This window comes from Sylvia atricapilla, chromosome 2 (genome assembly GCF_009819655.1).
Source record: "Sylvia atricapilla isolate bSylAtr1 chromosome 2, bSylAtr1.pri, whole genome shotgun sequence".
Taxonomy (NCBI): Eukaryota; Metazoa; Chordata; class Aves; order Passeriformes; family Sylviidae; genus Sylvia; species Sylvia atricapilla.
In genome coordinates this window covers 13,952,330-13,973,292 of record NC_089141.1, presented here as the reverse complement: position 1 = coordinate 13,973,292, position 20,963 = coordinate 13,952,330, and the positions used below count along the sequence as shown (strand labels likewise).

The following is a 20,963-nucleotide window of genomic DNA, read 5'->3' as shown; positions in this document are numbered from 1 at the left end:
CAAACATCACCTCCAGCCATGCTAGAGGTGCATGAGGCACCCGTCACTCCCACACACCTCCTGAGTGACTGCATTTCATCCTTTTGACCAGCACTGACAAGGAGACAGGGTGCTTCCTGGAGCTTGTCCCTTTGGGATTTATAATAGGGGTGGCTGCTAGGACCATTCCTCTCCAGCTTAGAAATGGCAGTTTCCCAGAGGGAACAGTGAGGTCACTTTGGGAACTATCTGACTTTTCCAGTCCCCAAGTCCAGTGTCATCAGTGCAAAGACTGACACAGACAAGTTTTATTTTGTCCATAAACTCAAGCAAATTACCACAATAACAGAATAAACATCAGCTGTGGATCTTTCTCCACTACCAGGAGCTTAGGCCTAGGGATACCTTTCTCCAACAGAAAAAAAAGCTATTAGTTTTAATCCTTCACGTACCTTCTGCTAAGAAACAAAAGATCACTCAGTGTAAAGCATGGAGGTAATGCTGAGCCTAAGAGAGGAAGCTGACAACGTAAAATATGCTTGAAGACAGACTACCAACTGCACAGATTACTCCAACTTTCCCTCCTGAACTTCTCATGCTTGCTTTGCTTTTGAGGTGCCAAGTACACTAGGGATAATGCCAGATCCCTTTGTGGCAAGGATAATCTACCCTAGGAAGAGCACTGGTGATGCCTCATCTGGAGTTGGGTCATCTGTCATCATTGGCAGAAAAGTGTCTTTTCTGGTCCCACTGCTTCCAAATAATAGCTCTTGCCAACAGTTGTGAAATCAAATATGTACCACAGTTCAACTTCAGTCATGTGAAATAGAAAAGGAATTAACTTTCAGGTTAAGTATCAAGTTAATTTGAAAAGGAGGAGACTGTTGCCCTTTGAAGCACAGTTATCATTATGCCAGAGTTATTTTCAGCCATGCTAGTTTCTGGAAAAAAAAATTTTCTTAGTAGAGAATATAAGATTTGGAAAGAAATTCTACAAAAATTGTCTTTCATGGATACATCCTTGAGCTACACCTTTTTATGGTGTAAAGAAGATTTTCCACCTGTAGCAGTGCCTTGGACAGAAGAAAACCCAAGAGCCTCCTTCTGTCTTGTTATCCTGAAGCACACCAAGAAATACTTGGTCAAAGAATTTTGATTTTACTTGGAGAGAAGTTTACAGCTGCTGGCCAGCTAAATGGTCTTTAAGTTACTTATACTCAGCTCTCTTGTTCACTAGCAACTAAGAAAATTACGGCAACCTTATGAAATAATGGTGAACATGTTGATCTGCCATGTCCAAATCCCTGCTTAAGATCTTAAAGGCCCTTGGATGGTTTCTCCTGGGAGAAGGCACCTTTTGGCAGAGGGATTGTGATGGATCAATTAACAGGACCAATCAGCATTGGATTTCAGCTCACCCTGTGCAACCATCGAGGCTCCCAAAGACTGGTGCAAAGTGCTTGCACCCTGGACTCCAGCTTGCACCTTGAAAAAACCCTCACACACTACCACACCTGTGTGAAACCATAATTACTCTCAAAGTAAAAACCCTCATAAATGCAAATGCCACTGAAATCAGTATGCCACTCTTAATGGTAAGCTCCTTGTCTCAGACAGCTTTTCAGCATCCTAGACACCCATTACATTTCCAACTGGCTCTCCAGGCTTAATAAATCGCCCTGTGAAGTTCAAGCTAGAGCTCACAAAGTCCTCTGTAACCTTGCAGTGTGCTTAGGCTGGATTTCTACCTGGCAGATCAGAAGCAGCAGACCCGAGAAGCAAATCTCCTCCCCAGGAGATGCATCAGGAAGGATTTGCTACTGGGTTCTCTGCTGCAGAACTAATGGACATGGCCCATGGCTCAGACTGCTTGCAGACTGTGCAGAGATTGGCAGGGAAAATGTGACCAGCTCGCTGCTGCCAAGGGGTGTGGATTGGGAAAGGCAGCCAAATGGGAGCATTTGGTCAAATTGCACAGAAAGATATTCTAAAAGCTCTGTGAAACAGGGAACTGAGCTCAGCTTTACTTCAAGACATTTTTGCCACTAGAGCAAAAGGGAAGTATTTATTTGACCTCTCCTAGGGCATTAAGTCGTACCTTTTTTACATTTCTTTGCAGCTAAAGCAAAAAGGTAAAAATCTTCTCTTTAACTTCGCTAGTGCCTGAATTTCTAGTAGATGAGGAAGGAAATGGGGGACCAGAAAACATTCAATTTCTCTCCCTACTCTTAGACACTCTACTGCTAATATTATCAAACATCCAAATGATTAATAAAATAAAGAAATCCAAAAACCTATTTAAGTGCCATATGTTGTTGGCAATCCAGATGTCCGAAGACAAAAAATGGAAAATTAAATTTATATGTATATGAATTTTCCATTGCCACTCATTATTAGTGTCATAATTCTGTGTGCTGAATGAAGGGTTACATCTCCTTGACAGAACTTTATTTTATTAACTCCTTATGTACAAGTAGGAAAATTGCAGCAGAAGAACAGGTGCACCATTTAGCCTAAGTATTAAGAATACAATTAAACAAATACAATGCCTGACATACTGTTTGCAATATAGCAGAATAGGAAAATACTATTTAACTACATTGAATTCCTTTAAATCACATCAATTTTAGATACTTAGCTATAACATTTCCTAAGGTTGAGACTCATCTGATTTAAATGTCTAGGCAAGATGAAATGTTCTTTAAAGGTATGCAGGAAGTTACCTAGGTGTTGAAAGTGTTTCTCAAGAAATAGATGCATGAGGTTTTTTATCCAGTTTCATGGAGAACAGGAGATCTTTATGATCTTTTCTCTGGTCATAAACAGAGCTTAAGGAAAAGCAAGCAGCTGAATCTATGACTTTTGGCTAAAGTCAATAAATATAGGCAGTATGGTTGTTGTCTTTTCAAAAACTCTCCAAGACTACAACATTAACACTAAAAGCTTCTTTATAGCCAATATAATATAATTTCTAACCATACAAAACAAGGTCCAGAAAGAGGCATGTGCATTCCTGACTCCCTACCAACTGAAGTGTGAGCTCTCTAGAATCTGTAGCATCCATATAGGAATAAAAAATCTCCTGATTGAACAGAACACAGAATTTGAGCACGACTTTAATGTTCTGATCAAATTCAAGTAGAATTTTAAATGAAAAGTAAAGGCTTGAAATGGCAAGAACTGCTCAGATTGACATTTTTACTGTAGTCAAAAGAAAGTTCCTGTGCTCATCAGTCTCTTGTTTTGATAGATAAATGATTCAAATAGTGCTCTCCCAGCAGTCCCAAGCAGCATTTGTCACATTCTTAAAGGCAGCTACTTTACAGACTACCTGCTCTGAGACCACACAGATAAATACTTAATAACACAGCTTATGAAAACTTTTCAAAGTCAATTGCCTTTCATCTGACACACCTTTTGCTGGTTTTACGTAACTGCTTTTAAAAGTGCAAATGCAGTAAACATCATCCATGGTGAATTGAGAACATAAAAAGACCTATTCCCACATATAAGCCACTGCAATCTATAACACCACTTTTATTAGCAACCTGCAAGGCAGCCAACACATGGAGATGAAGAAGCCTGAAGAAGTAACTGCTGTTATTATTACTGTTCTTATGAGTGTCTCAGACAGAAGCAGTCAAAATTCCAAACACTTCCTTCAGTTCCAGACTGGAAAATAACTTTGTCATGCCACAGAGTCAAGCAAATGAAGAGCCCCCTGCCACCAGTTTCCTACATGGATGTCTCTTCTCAGCAATTATTCTGCAGACTTCTGTTAGCACAATGCTGTCACTGACGCAGCCCAGCTTCCTTCTCACGCATGCTTCCCACCCACACAAAAACTCAAGAAAGCACACTCCCAGCAGTTGAAAAAAAGGTCAAAAGCACCTCTTCCCTACTCTTACATGTGAGCAATAGAAGAGCCACAAAGGCACCAACTTCTTGTAATTTGAAGACAGGTCAATATCCTCCTTCTGGGTATTCTGTAACAACTATCATGGCAGTAAAAGATTTTTAATCATATTAGGCTGAAAAAATACATTATTAAGTAACAATCAAACAGTCCTTATCTAAAACCTATTAAGGCTTACAGACCATAAGCCTTGATCCGGCAATTGTTCAGCCAGACTTAGAAAAACGTGTATGAGACCATCAGTGGCACAGGGCAAGGAACCCCAGCTGGAGTGCATCTATTTTTCCAGATGTAAAGGAATTACTGAGGGAAAAGGACTGATAAATAATTGCCTTGAGTTCAAAGCATCTGACGAACAAACCTCCTTTTCGCTGCATTTCATTATGCAAACAGGAGGAGATGAGAGAAGAAGAAAGGGGGACCTGCTGTGCCCCCAAACACAGCTCTGCTGATAGCAGCTCCCTGAGGCTTCAGCCATTCACTCTTTCAGAGACCCAAACTTCATATCAGCGCTTGTCTTTGAGAAGGTTACCTCAAGCAGTGCATTTGACCATGCTAACATCTGTAAATACTGAGGATTGTTATTTTCAAGTGGTTCTGCAGCATAGCTTTCTGGAGGTCACTATTGGCACTCCACACACCATGGCATCCAAGCAACCTTGGATGAAATATTAAACAGATATGATTAAATTATCCCACACTCAGACTGAAGGAAAAACAACTGGAAGCTGTAACAGATTATTTGAGCTGGATATTTTCTAGCCTAAATGCATTTTAAAACTTAATTCAATCTTTCCATCCCAGGACTATCCGCAGAGCTGAGAGGTCTCAATATATTTACAAAGAACAAGTGCTGGATTGTCCATTTTACACGCTGAAGTCATCCACTCACCAAGCTCTCCTAGTACATCATGGCAGCATGATTTCCTAGCAGTCACAAAGGAACAGCAGGGATCCCACCAACCTGCTTGGCACCAGCTGCTGGACACTGCAGGGCACATGGGATCCTGGGCATGCAGGGTGGATGCCAAGAGGTGCCCTGGTAGAGAAGAGAGAAATCAAGTCAGGAAGGTGGGAAGGGGTCAGCACAGCTGCTTGATTTGTATTGTCCTGCTCCAGCATCCAACAGGGACCTCTCCAAAACAGTTTTGGCAGAGATATCAGCGTCTCCCAGCTGAATAACAACCTCTAGCATTTAAACAGATTCATCTGTTTCACAGGCCTGAAGAGGCACATTTTGACACAGTTCTCTAAATCGGGCAGAAGCAAACCAAAAAGGGCAGCCAAGTTCTCTGAGCTGGACAGATGCAGCTGCTTTTATCCAGGATTGCTCACGTGGACACCGGCTCCACCATTCCTGCTGCAACATCCACACAAAGAACATAATTCCTTCGTGCCACCCAAATTCAGCACTGCTCACTACAGGAAAAGTAATTATCTGTTAATCATCACAGAAGTCAGAAGCCAACATAAAAGCAGCAGTTATATAAAAAAAACCCCACAACAACAGACCATGTCAGGTACCCATTTATCTAAATTAAAATCTTTATCCGTTTCAACGTAATAAGGAGCATAAACCTACTGATCCCATTAAATACAGCTGAAAAACATCTTAGAGCAATGCTTTTCATCATAACAAAAGGTTAATCTAATGATCCTGTGCCATATTTGATGGTTATAAGATGTAGTCAAATTTTATTTTGGGGGGTTGGTTTTATGTGGTGGGTTTTTGTTGTTTTCTATTTGGTTGGTCTTTTCTTAGGCTGGGGGGGTGTTTTGCTTCTTTCTTAAGTGCTCTTCTGCACCTACTTTCCACAAAATATCTTATCTCCAACTGAGATAAGAGAAACCTTCATGGTATTTAAAGGTCTGCAGCACTTTTACCACTACTAGCTGAAAAAACTATGAAATCAAGGACTTCAGTTCATCGCATTTTTACCTCCTACAACACTACCTCAAATTACAAATTTTCTGAAAGCTCCTATGCTGTTTGTTATAGGGGTTTTTTTCCAAATGAAAATTCGAATTTGGACTTAGAATAGTTGATGAATGAATGGTTATGTCTTTGCAGTTTTCTTCCTAGCAATGCTGCCTGTTATCTAGTGAATAGAGAATATTGACAGTCAATACTGTGGTCAAACCAAGTCATACTGCAGTAATCAAAAGACAATGTGTGTGTACTACAGTGTTATTTCCCACACAGTGGATTCTAAGATTTTAGGATAAAGCTTGCTGCATGGCCTAAATTAGCACCTAATGATTTTTTTTTTCATTAGGAGGGATTATCAGAAACAGGGAGAACAAAGAAACTCAAAGAAACTCTTTGCAGGTGGAAAATACTATGACTTATTGCCTGGGTCTAAAACAATCCATTTGGGTCATCAGAAAGGAAAATAATCTTGCAGCAGAGGTCAAGTAACAGCAGAGCCAGGAACATTTTTCCTGTTTCAACAGCTGGTGATCTGGCTATTACTCTTTAGTCTTACTTGGAGCCTTAGATACTCAGGTCAACTGATTAGAGAGAGCATCCTCCTAATTTATGCATATATAACCACCTGTGTCTTGTTTAAAAAGTCTCTAACCCTTGGGACTAGGAGAGGAAATAATTGGTATATATGAACTAGTCACATCCGAAAGATCGTGAATAAAGAAACAAAGAGAAAAAAGAATCACAGAATGTAATGTCAGCATTTAATGGCTGAAAATGGGAAAAAATGAAATGAGGAAAAAAACCCTCAAGGTATTATACAGAAGAAGTGGGCACTTGCCTGAATCTGTTCATTGGTCCTTTCCAGAAGACTTAACATTATAACATTCTTCAGCTTCAAAGAGCAAAGAAGCATTTTGAATACTAAGGAAATGTATTTTTCAGTGATGACTTCTTAAAATAGAAAATACAGAAATGATGGGGGAAAATAGGATGAAATGTACACATATATACACAAGGACAAACAATGTGAGAACCTGTACTACAATTCTCATTGCTTGTCAACAGTACACTGGTGCTAAAATGTTAAAAGCCTTTTTCCATAAATTTCAGTAGCTTCAGAGGTTAAAATTGAAAAAGCCTTTTTGAGCAGACAGCTTTGAAGTTATAATTTGGTCTTTTCCAGTCTCCTAGTAGAAAAATAGTTCTTCGTGCTATAGTCCATAGGGAAATCCTTCAGCTTCCCAAAGTGACATTTGGGCTGTAAGCAACCCAGGGAAAGGAATTCAGCATTTCCAGCAGCGCTAAGCATAATGTTGTTCCTATCCATAACAAACAAGGCAGATCATGCAGAAGGAAGGGCCCACCTTTGATTTTTCCAGGCCTCTTCCAGTCTCTGAAGATCAGCACTTCAACCATTTGCCTCTGTCCTTTACTCTTGCTTTTATCATGTTATTATGTGAAAGCATATCTTACAATCTTGATCTTTCTTAGAAATGACAGAGGCCACAGAAAGCCTGTGATTGCAGAGAATCCACTGGAGGTTTTCTGAACTCCCCTGCAGCAGTTCAGAGCACTGGTGTGCCTCCTGTGGATTTGGGCAATTAGACACAGTCTGTTTAATGCTTATTTCCTCCCCTACATTGATATTCCATGTTATCATGTGCCAGTACAGTCAAGCAGCTTTTTTTTTAAGTTGTCGTGAGATATGGTAAAATACATTGCAAGCATGCACCAAGTTCTCAAATAAACATTCTTATCCTATAAAAACACAAATTTCATTTTCTCAGCATACAACTTAAGGAGAAATCAGCTGCTAGAACTATTTCCTCTTTATGTTTTGATTACAATCTAAATCTAAAAGTTAGATTTGCACAATCATCTTTTGAAACTGCATAGGTTTTTCTTACTCAGGAAACAGAGTTGAAGTGGCGCCTACAAGAATCCCCTGGACAAAGTTGTATCTAAACTTCTACACAGTGCTGAAGTCTTTCAAAATCACAAACTTATGTTTTAAAAGATCTTAGAAACCAAACATCAATAGATTCTCAAAGAAAAAAAAAACAATAACAGGAAAACCAAAAACTTTTAAATACTTCCTTAGTTCTATCATTCAAGATCCTTTAGCTGCTTTATCAATGAGAAATTTTGGGGATCAGCTGGAGCTAGGTGGTCTTATTAGCCAGTGATCTCCTGTACTGAATTCCTGGGACAACTATAAGGTTGGTTTTCATAATTAATTCTGAATCATCTGTTTAAATTTTAAGGAGCCATTCACAGTCATCTGTGCTGTGTGTCAAGTGTCACAACTACTTCTGAATTATGCAAAAGAAAAAAGTTTTGTGTGACAGTCTGTTATTTTCCTATCAGAAACGAAAATGAGTTCACAAAGCATAAGAGAGCTTAAGAGCTGATTTAGTAATCACAGCATCTACAACAAGAGACCTGGCAGATCCAGGAAGCTTCCTAAAATAAATTCTGGTTTCTGTGTTTGGACACTTTTTACACTGTCCTGCTGCTACAAGCTTCCTGGAAAGTGTTGTACCCCTAAAAATACACCCAAGGCTGAACATTTCCAGGAATTATTCAGCAAGCTTTGATGGCAGCTGACCACAGAGACAGTCATTCTCTGCCAAAATAGGATCTTGGGAGATTTTGCTGGGCTCTCAGTCCTGACCATGCATAAGTCATCTCCAGACCAGCTGCCAGTCTGGACTGGTCACAGCTGCTCCAGTCTGTCTTCCTCTCATCCTTGCTGCTGCAGACACACACTGAGCCAAAGAAACTTGCCAGAAATCTCAGAGATCTCAGAAATCCCACACACTGACTTCCATGGCACTGCACGGATGTGCCACTCGATGCATCTTAGCTCTCCGAGGAAGTTGCTGTATCTGTATCATTTCAATGCAATTCAGCACCAGTGTGGGATTCAGACACATGCAAATACTAAGAGGGGTTACTCCAGCAGCCCTCCTTCCCAGCCAGTCCACTTCCTCTAGTGCTCCTCACAGCTCTTGCACATGATGTACTCTCCCCTATCTCCACGGCTCTCTTCACCACACACAATTTCACGCAGGCTGTCCTGCAAGTCCTGTCCCTGTTAGAGAGATTGAGGCTGTCCTTATTCTGCCTAACACTGGTGCTTTCAAAAAGAATCAGATTGCAGTGCAATAAGAAACTGAAGTAAAGAGAAAGGCATGCTCAAGAACTGCAGAAGTAGTTGAAAACTGTGAAAAGAATAAAAGCTAAAGCCCAATCTGCACTAGAGCTTCATCAGCATAGCTGCTTCCCAGATCTCAAGACACAGATGGTTTAAACAGCCTTGGAACTAATCGGGTTTCTGCCATTAGCATTTATGCCAATTCACTACATGAACATAATTATTTTGGCTAAAATATTCAGGTGTGTCAATACTAGGATTTAAATCTCTAAAAAAATTAAAACCAAACAAAGAGGAGAAAACCCCAACAACAAAATCTCCACACAACTAGAAAAGCACATGAAAACAGCAAATGAGGACTGGTTTTTCTGTGGTGCTCATAGAAAGTCTGATCAGTTACCTGCCCACGTTAATGCTCTGCCTCCATGCAAGAAAAAGCAGGTACAAGAATAGTTCTTTGTATTCTGTCACCAGCACTGTGGTACCCCATGCAGAGTATATCAAAAAATTCTAAGTTTGAAGGCACAGAGTCTGAATTTTAAAAAGACAGCCCCCAATCTAAGTGTACAAGTCATCAAGGCAAGTGGAAGTCATCAAGGCAAGGCAGCCTGGCATCCTTTGGCAGAAAAGCATTGTCTGAAAGAAAAACAACAAACATTCCTCCACAACAAAATCCTATGCCATGGATGCATCACTTTGAGAAAGCTTTCCACAAATTCTTCCTGTTTTTCTGGCAGCTTCCCTCTCTGTCTTTACCATGGAGACTGGCAAAAAACCCACAACATTTTCAGTTCTAAACCTCTAAATGGTTGATGCTCTTAATATCCCTCCCTATTCCAAAATCATCAGCTTTAAAGACTATTTTATTTGTTTTGCTTGAAGTACTTCTTGGCCAGGGCTACATGCACATCATTCAGGGGAAATAGCCTGAATTGTCTCCATTGGTCCCGATAAGGGAAATGTTAGAGAAGAGCTGTTTAGGGCAAACTCAATGCAGAGTTTACATCTGATAGGATTATTCCATGCCATATGGATGATAAGATCAAGGGGAAAAGACCTTCAGTCTCCAAGATGATCAGGTGAGGACTAGGACAAAGACAAATGACATGGTGAGGAGTATAGAGAAAGACACTAGGAAATATGCAGTAAGACAAATACTATCTAAAATAGCATCAGTCTCCAAAAACAAGTCAGAGATGAGATTAAATATTAAGTGAATTTTGCCATCTCTCCTAACTGTAAGTGACCAGCCACAGACTTATGCTGTTCTTGTGTCACACAGAATCCTGCTGCAGAGGAGGAGCACAGGGATGTGTCACCTTCACTCCTCTTCCAACAAACTTTTCTGAGACCAATTCTCCCTCAAAGCTGTCTTGGTGATCACATAGCAGAAAAATAATTCCCCATCTGTTGGACCAGGGTATAGACGGAAAATTATGAGTTTTCATATTATAGATTGAAATAGAGATCTTTTCCAGGCAGACATTTGAAAATATTGATTGTTTTGTTACTGAACCTCCTTCTTGTAAAAGATTTTCAGAGGAAGGTCTGTCAGTGAAGGAGATTTGGGACTTGCAGCTGCACACACAAGTGTTTTCAGAGGGCTGTCAAAGAACACATGCCCTCAAAGCATAAGGATGAGTGGGAAGTGGAGAAACAAGGCTGCATTTTATGGCTGTTCAAGTGAACTAACACTGCCTCTCAACCTCCTTGCTCCAGCACTGCTTTGTGATTCCTACAGGTTTCAAGCCCTTACCAGAAAAGACAGGTTTTTTGGAACACAAGAAAAGCCAATCTGCATTTTCAACCCCCTGGACAAATTTAGTTGATAACAATGAAAACATGCCGCTCCTGCCTGGTAAGAAACTAGTTGTACAAATTAGATTAAAAAATGGGTAATTAGTCACTTCTTTGATTCACTTCCAATCAAAGAAAAAACCCCACAAGAATCTTCAAATAAAAACAAACAGGAACATTGCTTTTTCTTCACCAGGACTAAAGTTAAAATTTTAAACTTTTCCTTAATACAGAAAACTTTTGGTTGAATGGAACATTTCAGGCATTTCAGATCCAAACTAAACAAAGGATGAATGCCTAAGAGTAGGGATGGCAAGTGAGTGGCCCACTCATGTTATGGAGAGTTCAAGTCCAGATCCCGACCCCAAGTCCAAGGGGATTTGTGCCTCTAAGGACAGGGTGGTGGCCACATGGTTATGTGGGATTTTGTCTTTATAGAACACTTGCCATCATGATCATTCCATCCTGCTCAGCGTGGAGCTCACACTGAGCTCCCACATGGTTATGTGGGATTTTGTCTTTATAGAACACTTGCCATCATGAACGTTCCATCCTGCTCAGCGTGGAGGTGCTCAAACACTTTCTCACATACATTTATTTATTTAAACACCTCGGAGCAGTAGCAACAGAAAAGATGGAAGGAAGCAGCTCCCATGGGCACTACTGTCCAGGACCTGATCCTCTGGGGCTCTTCCACTACATATACAACACAGCAGACAACTAGCCAGGCCATTACCCTGAGAGATCTGGACTAGGGGTTCAGACAAGCCTCAAGTAAGAGAGGAAACCAAATCCCTTCATCTAATGAATTATAGAAACAAATTACTGTCATCTCTTCTGGAGAACCATGAATAGGGGAATGAAATTTTCTCTTTCTCCACCTGAATACTATCAAATCATAACAGGTTCATTCTGTGACCACCCAAGAACTGAAGCTGGATTTGGGAGTCATGTGTTATATAAGCAAGTCCATCATCCTGTGTTATTGCTGCTCCTCCTTCCCTCCCCCCCACATCCCTCAGCCAGATTAAAACAGATGGCAGAGGGACATGAAATAAAGAGCAAGCACAGGCAAGTGAGTAATTTTCCAAAAGGAGACAGAAAGCCAAACCCTTAACTTCAATGTTAGAAGCAGCAAGGAATGCATAATTACCCTCTGAACATCACATTCTTCCACATAAGCAGATGCAGTGGTTGCTACAGACATGATGACAACAAGCAGGGGAGGGATCCTCCAGGCAGGCTTGACAGGCAGTCTGGGACTACACTGCAGTCCTAGAGACACAAACAGAGAACCTGGCAAAGGAATCACAGTAGGAAACATGAAGGTGAGTTAATTACACCAGCAAGGTGAGGACAGAGCTATTCCAGTGCTTCCCTTTCAACAGAGAGCACTGTCTTCATTCCGGTTCTGCTGGAGTTGGTGCTTGCATCTCTCCCGTCAGCACCCAGTGGCAGAGGGCAAATTTTCCTTCCCTGGCAGCTCAAGGAAGGCTTCAGACTGCATTTCAGCTTCTTCAGTGGAAGCACTACCTACCTCTGTTGGTTTTGCTCCAGGAGCAACAACATGACAGAGCAGACATTTGTCCATTAGTCCAGACATTTTCTGGACTAAGTCTATCAGACTTTGTCATTTTAGCCATTTGGGATTGTTTCTGCTGCCTGAATGAATTTAAAGAGACGTCCAGAAAATTTAAAGCAAGCATAATCTTTGTGGTGCCTGACACAAAGCATACTGCAGCACATCATTTTGCCAACAGAAGGATTTTTAAGACTGTTACACAGCTAAGGCAAGCATCAAAAGCAGGCTCAAGGCACAGAAAGGGACTTTCTTTTGCCATTCTGTAAGAAATCACAGCATCTGTGCTCAGACATGGAGGTACCTATTCTCCAGGACTCAGATTTGTTTCCTTACTGTGTTATAAAGGTATTCAAGGCATGCTGCAAAGCCTATTTATTTGCCTGTCCTTCTCCTGAGGCGTGCTTGGGAGACAGAATTCCACATTATCTTTAGTTGATATTAGTTCAATTGATTTATCTGTAATTTTGCAGTTATTTATCGTCTGTGTTTCTCAGTCTGTTGTGACCTTTTACAAGTGGGAATTATAAATAACTCCAGTTTGTGGAGACTCATACAGAAAAACCTAAACAGCTTTTAAGATATTCCTCTAGTTGCCAATACATTTCAAGTCCAGACTGTGCTCAGTCCCATGGACTGGACAGCATCACCCAAACAGGGAATCCTAAGCATTATTTTAGCATGCATATACAAATATTTGCTGACAGATTAAGAAATGGAAATAACTTTGCCTCTGAGTTAAACTGCAGATATGAGGGAGAAAAAAGAAAAAATAAGGTTTTAAGCATGCAGAAATGCAGACTGGGTAAGAAGAGCTGGCAACCTTGTAATTTCTTTGCACTTCAATCTGCTGACAGACATCTATTTTGCATTCCAGGAAAGGCAGGTTTGCTGCAGCAGCTGGCAAAGAACTTCCCTTACAAACCTTCCTTGCCTTGTCCCAGGGATGTTCTGTGGCTGTAGGAGCCTTAGGAAGAGTTATTGTCAGGAAAGAATTTAAGGACACCAAGAAAGAATCAAGTGAGTGTCCCTCTACCATTCCTCCTCTGTTGGGACACCGGGGTTCAAGCTGAAAGTACAAGCTCATCTTTCTTAAATGGACTTTTTCAATCCAAAGCAGCAATATTTCCCTCTATTCACACTTAATATGATGGATAAAGCTAATTTTCATTAGTACATCACTTGGTCAGTATCTAAAGAGCCACAGTCACGTTAGAAAGGATTTGTACAAGTTTATAACATCTCATAAAAACTTTTAGGTCCAATTGGCTTGCAGGTCAGAGTGGCCAACAGAGCAAGGGACGCCTGCTGGCAAGTGAAGTGTTTCACTTCAAAGCCAGCTGAAGCCTGCTGGAAGGTGGAAAATTAGGAGCTTTCTCTCCCCAGCACAGTTTTGTGTTTACTTAAAGCACAAAGGCTGCTATTGCCTCCTGTAGCAGTTTAAATGCCCTAAATTCAATCCCTGGCTTATTTTGCTGTCTGATTACTGTTACAGTTTCTTAATTAAGACATATTTTGCTAATGAACCTACACGGGAAAAAAAGCAAATACCTTCTCCCACCCCTCTCAGTACTTTCAAAAAACCTGTATTTTAAAGCAGTACTTAAACCCTAATTAGCAAGTTTTCTCCCTGACAATGCTTAAAGCAAAATTTTAAAAAAATTAAAAAATGAAGAAAAGAAACAGGTCCAAAAATCAAGAGCTGTACATTTCTAGCAGTTCAGTCAACAAACAGCAGACTGATGATGCCTTTCACAAAGGTATTCCCAGACACATTTCTCCAGCATTAGGCATTTTTAATTTTTTTTCTAGGTTTTCAAAGCCAGAATAGTACTGTTTTCCAAACCTGGAAGGCCAGATTAAGGCTGTTGAACATTACCAATTACATTGTTATTTTGTAAATGTTAGTCACAAATGGGGGGTTATGGGCTTAATAACACACACATGCTCGGGAAAAGCTGAATCACAACATTCCTTTTCCTTGAGTGGCCAAATTTAGTGTTTACTTTTGTGATAAGGCTGCACAGACATTTTCACCCATGCCTCCTAAGCATGATCAGCAAGATGATATATGTGTGTGTTTGCAGACAAGGAAGTATTTACATTCAGGTCACCTTAAAGTGCCGGATCTGGGAGGGAAGGAAAAAACAATTTGTAGAAGTGGATAATTTCTCCCGTTCCACAAGAGATAAATCATGCTACTAAGAGAAAGCAATAAAAAGAAACAAACTAAGGTTCCAGGGATTTCCTCGTGTTTTACAGTGAATTAGTGGAAGCACTGTAATGAATTTGCTCAAAAATTGACAAGGAAAAGCTAAAGCAGAGGGGCAGAGGCCAGCTCTCCTGCATCCTAATCCAGTGCACTGTCTACAGGATCATCCTTCATACTCCTAAAAGTCGGTTGGTTGTTTACTGAGAATACAAGTCAGCCATGGAAACTGACTGAACTGAGTTCCACTTAAGAAGAAATCCAGAATTAGGTCACTCCGGCCATTATCAAAAGAAAAAAGAAGCAGCAGTCCTTAAATACTGTCAATGCTTCAACTCCACATAGTTATAAAATGATCACTCAGTAAAGCTGCACAAATTCTTATCACTTAGAAAAGGATTCCCACCCCACTTGACCAAGAAAGCCACCAAATTTTGTGACTGGCAGTCCTAAGCAGCACAACCCTCTGCATGGCTCTGCCTCCACGCAGAGAGGCATAATCACTGCACAGAAATGTGCATGCCAGCACATTACTGTCACTGTGCTTCTCATAAAGAACCTCCGAATCACAGCAGCACTAAGGAAACTACTTATTCCTATATGCCACTTTTACAAACCTACCCATACCATCTTCCTTACTCCATGGTCTCAAACTGAAAAATCTTTCCAAGACGATTAATCAGCTTTCATTGGCTCTAAATTGCTTTTTCCTAGCTTGCAATTAAGGACTAATATCCAAAGAGTTACAAATTTATAAGGTGATTAACCATAATGAGTAACTGTTTTAAAGTATGATCAACTGCTGAATATCAACAGATACCTTAGTTTTTCCCAATAAACATTTTTTTCCCTATGTATTTGCACAAGCTTGAAAAGGAAGATTTATTTAGCGGAAGTTGAATACTCACCAGATAATAGCATATGTGTCTGTTCTTTCCCTAAAAGGCAGCTAGCTATAGATAAAAATATCTGCAAAATAGAAATTAGTGTGGATTCAGAAGATTTTAAGGTGACACACAGACACAAGGAAAGATCTATTTTTATGTGTGTAAGGTATGTTTCAAATTCAGAGAAAGGAACATAGAAAGCACACACATGTTGTGATCAACTCATGTACAGGACAAGAATCTGCTCAGCATGTGTAAATATCACCACATAAAATACATTTCCTTTCCTTGTGCTTCCATTCAATTAAAAGTTTGCCAACCAGTGCTAAAATATTTTTGAGTAGTCACAGCCCAGGTTAAAATATCAAACCAAGTAAGGGAGTTGGGTCCAAGGTTATAAACAGTAAATGAGATTCTTTTTCAGCCACTCCAGCATAATATCAAAAAGCCTTAGTTATGTTAATGAAACCAAATTTCTGAAAGAAAAATTATTCACAAATTTCACATATCTGCCTACATGTGGCATCCAATGTAATACAAGTGCAACTCACTCACTACACTCAAGAATCTGTCAGAGATAACCCCACTTAGGTGTTCATCAAGTAGATCTTAGACAGGAAATTGCAGGTCAACACTCACTAGAGGATGAAATCTGATCCTCTTTAGAGCAGAGCTTGTCACTCACAGTAAAAGCTGGAAACTCCAATTCAGCTGCACTCTGCAGGGTATTCAGAAACCCTTTTTGATAAGAATGTATCCCCAGAACACAAGCAAGAACTTACTTCATCAGTATTTCCCTGCATTTTCCTTCCTGCAGAGGCATAGGAAAAGCTAGAATATTTTCATAGAGAATCATTAGCAAAACAAGCAGCATCCAAGTTTTCTGCAGTTTTCTTTGGCAGAAACCACAGAACAGCAAAACTTGAGGGAAAGTAGAGATGTTCTCAGGAATGTATATATAATAGTTCAATTAGACAATAAGTGAACCATTTGAAGCCTTAAAACATATTAAGCTGTTTCATTTTAGAGATGTGAAAGAGGAAGATGTAAAATGACACTTTCATCACACAATTCTTCTCCTGTTCGTATGGTGTCAACCTAGGACACATGGCAATGTTTCACATTTCTCTTTTCTCTTCAAAACTATGTCCCAGTTAAGAAATCCCATGTTTAGCTAATACACAAGGAATGAGTCACTTACTGATGGGGGGAAATGAGTTTATATGGGGAAAATAAGCATTATGCCTGCTGGATTAATGTTTTCAACAGTCATTACATTGCTTAGTGGAGCAGACAGCACGAGCCTAAGAGTAGTATTATTGCTTACTTTAGGATGAAGTTGCTCACATTTAACCAGTTTCAAGACTCTTTTACAAAGCATTCAGAATAACTGTTTTTAGCTGGAGGGGAAGTAAGAATTTTTAGCCACTCAAGGAACCAGGCTGGAGTTAGGAGCCAGAATAATTTCAAATGAGAAGTCTGAACTTCTTGTAAGCTGAGGGTCCACTGTCTTCTAAGATGACAAAAATCAAGGGTGCATTACCTGAATGTTTTTACTTTTCCAACAGGTAACTGCTACGGGTAAAGATCATCTTTAAAAGAGAACATGGATTTAATAAACTCAACTGAACAAAACAGTACATCAGAAGAACCTTTCAAATGGGTGACATCCAAGATTCTCATTTCCATTACCCTGTCTGTGCTTGCTCTAATGACAACGGCCATCAATTCTCTGGTGATGACTGCGATAATCGTGACGAGAAAGCTCCACCACCCCGCCAACTATCTCATCTGCTCTCTTGCAGTGACTGACTTCCTCGTGGCAGTCCTGGTGATGCCCTTCAGCATTGTCTACATTGTAAAGGAGACCTGGATCATGGGGCAGGTGGTGTGTGACATTTGGCTGAGCGTGGACATCACGTGCTGCACCTGTTCCATCTTGCACCTCGCCGCTATTGCTTTGGACCGGTACCGAGCAATCACGGATGCCGTGGAATATGCCCGGAAAAGGACACCTAAGCATGCTGGCATCATGATAGCAGTTGTGTGGATCATATCCATTTTTATCTCCATGCCACCTTTGTTTTGGAGGCACCAGACAACCAGCAGGGAGGACGAATGCATCATCAAACACGACCACATTGTTTCCACCATTTACTCCACATTTGGCGCCTTCTACATCCCGCTGGCCTTGATCCTGATCCTTTACTACAAGATCTACAAAGCAGCAAAGACATTTCATAGGAGAAGTGTCAGCCGGATTGTGAGGGAGGAGGGGGTGAATGGACAGGTCCTTTTGGACGCGGGTGAAAGGAGCACCAAATCAGCTTCAATGCCCAGCACAACAGAGAAGACCTCAGATCCCCTGGTGAGCTCTGATAAAATCAACATCACCCTACGAAGTCCCAGGTCTGAATCCAAGAATGAGAAGTCCTGGAAAAAACAGAGAATCTCCAGCACGAGAGAGCGAAAGGCAGCAACAACACTGGGTTTGATCTTGGGGGCCTTTGTGATCTGCTGGCTCCCGTTTTTTGTAAAAGAAGTAGTTGTTAATACCTGTGAAACATGTCATATCTCAGAAGACATGTCTAATTTCCTAGCATGGCTGGGCTATATAAACTCCCTTATCAACCCTTTAATCTACACAATCTTTAATGAAGATTTCAAGAAAGCCTTCCAGAAGCTTGTACGGTGCGGGCAGTACCTTTAAGAGCTTTCGTTCAAATAAGGAGAACATAGTCATTGTTTTTTAACCTGTATAAATTTATATAATTGAGATGGCATTTGTTGTATTTAAGGCGAAGCACCAAGACTCTGCATTTACATTATAATGACTTTTTTTGTATAGGTAATTTTGGGACCATTAATTGCCCAAATTTTAAAGAGATGGTTCATCTGGGGTTGGTTTTGCTCTAGAAAAAGAGGTAGCATATTGTGGCTCTCATCCAGCTGGGATTTGCACAGCTGCCTAGCTTGAAGCATAAGGTATTACCTTAAATATGAAGGAAATACGCACTTGAAGTAGACAAAGAAACAACACTTTTTTAAAACCCTCAGTCATCAATGAAATGTTAAGTAAAACAACACACATGTTTTAAACCCTACTGATATAAGACAGAAAATACCATGGAATGACAACATGATTTCAACAGTTTGGCACAGGCCTGCAGCATAGAGCCAAGCCATTCACAGCCAAGGGTAGTAGCTTTAAATATATCTACCATCCTCCTATGTCAGTCAGCTGAGTGATTTGCAGCCCTGCCTTGTCCCATAGATGGACTTCCCAGTGTTAGGGAGCACTCCAGCAGCAGGCAAGGGGCTCTCATGAACTACCAGTTTCATAGCAGGCCAGTGTTGGGAGCCCTCTGACATTACATACCCACAGATGTGAGCATAACCCCCAGGGAAACAGCCAAACATCTGGGGCACCTCCAGAGCAGGGTACACGGAATGCCTGGTGCTCTGAGACGCTGCTTCTGTGGGGAAGGGGAGGCTCATAAAGAACAGCTGGCTCTCCTTGTGGAGATATTAGAAGGGAGAGAAGCAGAAGACAAGGAGACACTCCTTTCTCCATGTCCTCACACCTGGCCAGGCACAGACCCTGTGACCAAACCAGCCACAGCTCATGCCCAGGCTGAGCACTGCTGACAAGTGAGATTTGTGAGCTTAGTGAGGTTGGAATAACTGGGCTGACAGCTCCAGCTCAGCATGTTCAGCCCTCCATCCTCAGAAGCCTGATGCCCCTGAGCCTTTTCTCTTGCTTTTCCCAAGCAGCAGGCTGTGATCCCTTTTCAAGCAAGTGGGAAAGAACCAGAGTGCTGGCAGTGTGGGTCTCTGGAAAAGGCTGTGCAACACCTTCTGCAGCCGGGGCAGAGGGAGTGACCTCAGTATGCACTGCCCACCTGGGCAGGGGATCCTGTGGATGCTCACTGAGAAGCTCACTTCTAAACACCTTCCCTGAGAGCATCTATCCCTATTCCCAGCAGAGTTAAAAAAGCATTACAGGAACTCCAGCCCACCCTAACTTATTTAGTCAAAGATGACTAAATGTTTGAACAAATCCTTTCCATGGCCTGAAAAATGGCAGCTTGACCAATCCTGACTGACATGCTCCAGATGCTCCAAGCCGTGAAGTTATTAAGAGCCACACCAAAGCCCAGGTTTTGCACTTTTTAGGACCGATTCAGGCTATGTCACTAGTTAGATCCCTGGTCTAGCCCAGCTTCAAATTCTTTGTCAGATATTCAGTGCTGCCTCACAAGGACAGGGAATTGAGGCTCCTTACAGGGACTAAAAACCCCACTGTCAGCATCAGCAATCTGCTGCAAAGGTGCCCCAGTTTGGCACCTGGGCCACCAGCCTAGAGACACCATAAAGGAACTGAGACATGACAGCACCATGGCCACCTTTAGCTGGGGAAAGGTGTCACTGGCCCTTGCAGTTGCTCTTCTAAAGCTTTCAGTGGCTTGCATTAGACAAAAAAAGAAAAACACTGGAAAAAAAGTCATCACTGTCGTTTCTCTCTCCCCCTCTCCCTCCTCTGTATTACAAACTCTGGAGTTTGTAATAATTTTTGTATTTCCCCTGCTGGCTACCAGCTGACACAATAGCTGTCAAAAGGGTGTGTTCCTGCAAGATGATGAGGTTTAAACTTGAGGTACTGAACTAATTTGTTTCTGTCACTTGCAACTTACTGTATTCTGCTTTCACATCAAGGTCCAAACGAAATGCTATTCAGAATTACCAGAAACTGTGCATTTGCTTTGCTGTTGATTTTAACACAGCCAGGAATCTAATGGAAAGCTCACTTGTCATACCATGGAGCTCTAGCACAGCAGTGGCACAGCTAAAATTTGAAGACACTGGGATGCGACAGAGTGGAATTGGCTCATGCTCAGTGCAAGCCAGCACACTTTATTACCATTGCAGTCAGAGCACAGCCTCTGCAGCCCCCATGACCTCAGCACTGGCTGCATTATGCTGAGAGAAAAAATTGCTCTCAGCATCAGCTGTGCTCTGCTGTCTCCAGAAAGAGCCATGAAATTTAGCTTTCCAAAAGGATTAGCAGATTAGCAGGAGGCAGCACAGAAAACCCCACTAAATCATTCACTCTTGAAGACCTCTGTTTCCCACATTTCCTGAGTCATAACCCTGGGTGTCTTGGGGGAATCCATTCCTCTCCCCCAGCCTCTCCCTTTATGGCTGCTGGAGTACAGACTATATTGTTTATCCTCTTACTCGTAAGATGTTTGACAATATCCTGTGGAATCAAATGGGAAGGAAAAATAGGGGCTGCTTTCCAGGAGAAAAGATACTTAAAATACTCATTTAAATAATAATGGGTGAAGCTCAAAGGAATCATATGTAGATAAACAGAAAATAGCTGTCATATGCACTGTTAACAGTATTATACTCTGAAACTAATTAAGCTGCAAAACATTTCTCAAGATGCAGGGTGGTTTCTTTTGTATTGTTTTCACTGAGCTGTATCTGCTCACCCTTCAACACA

General features: G+C 41.2%; 1 protein-coding gene across 1 annotated transcript; it reads left to right on the top strand.

Annotated features, from left to right (window-relative positions):
• The first annotated feature begins 17,027 nt into the window (after nucleotides 1-17,027).
• On the top strand, nucleotides 17,028-18,212 carry HTR1F (5-hydroxytryptamine receptor 1F). Its single transcript, XM_066338741.1, has one exon. The coding sequence runs from the start codon at nucleotides 17,061-17,063 to the stop codon at nucleotides 18,162-18,164; it is 1,104 nt and encodes a 367-aa protein (XP_066194838.1). The 5' UTR covers nucleotides 17,028-17,060; the 3' UTR covers nucleotides 18,165-18,212.
• Nucleotides 18,213-20,963: the final 2,751 nt, after the last annotated feature.

Excerpts from the sequence above, each read along its gene's own strand:
- HTR1F (XM_066338741.1), top strand. The coding sequence starts at position 17,061 with ATGGATTTAATAAACTCAACTGAACAAAACAGTACATCAGAAGAACCT.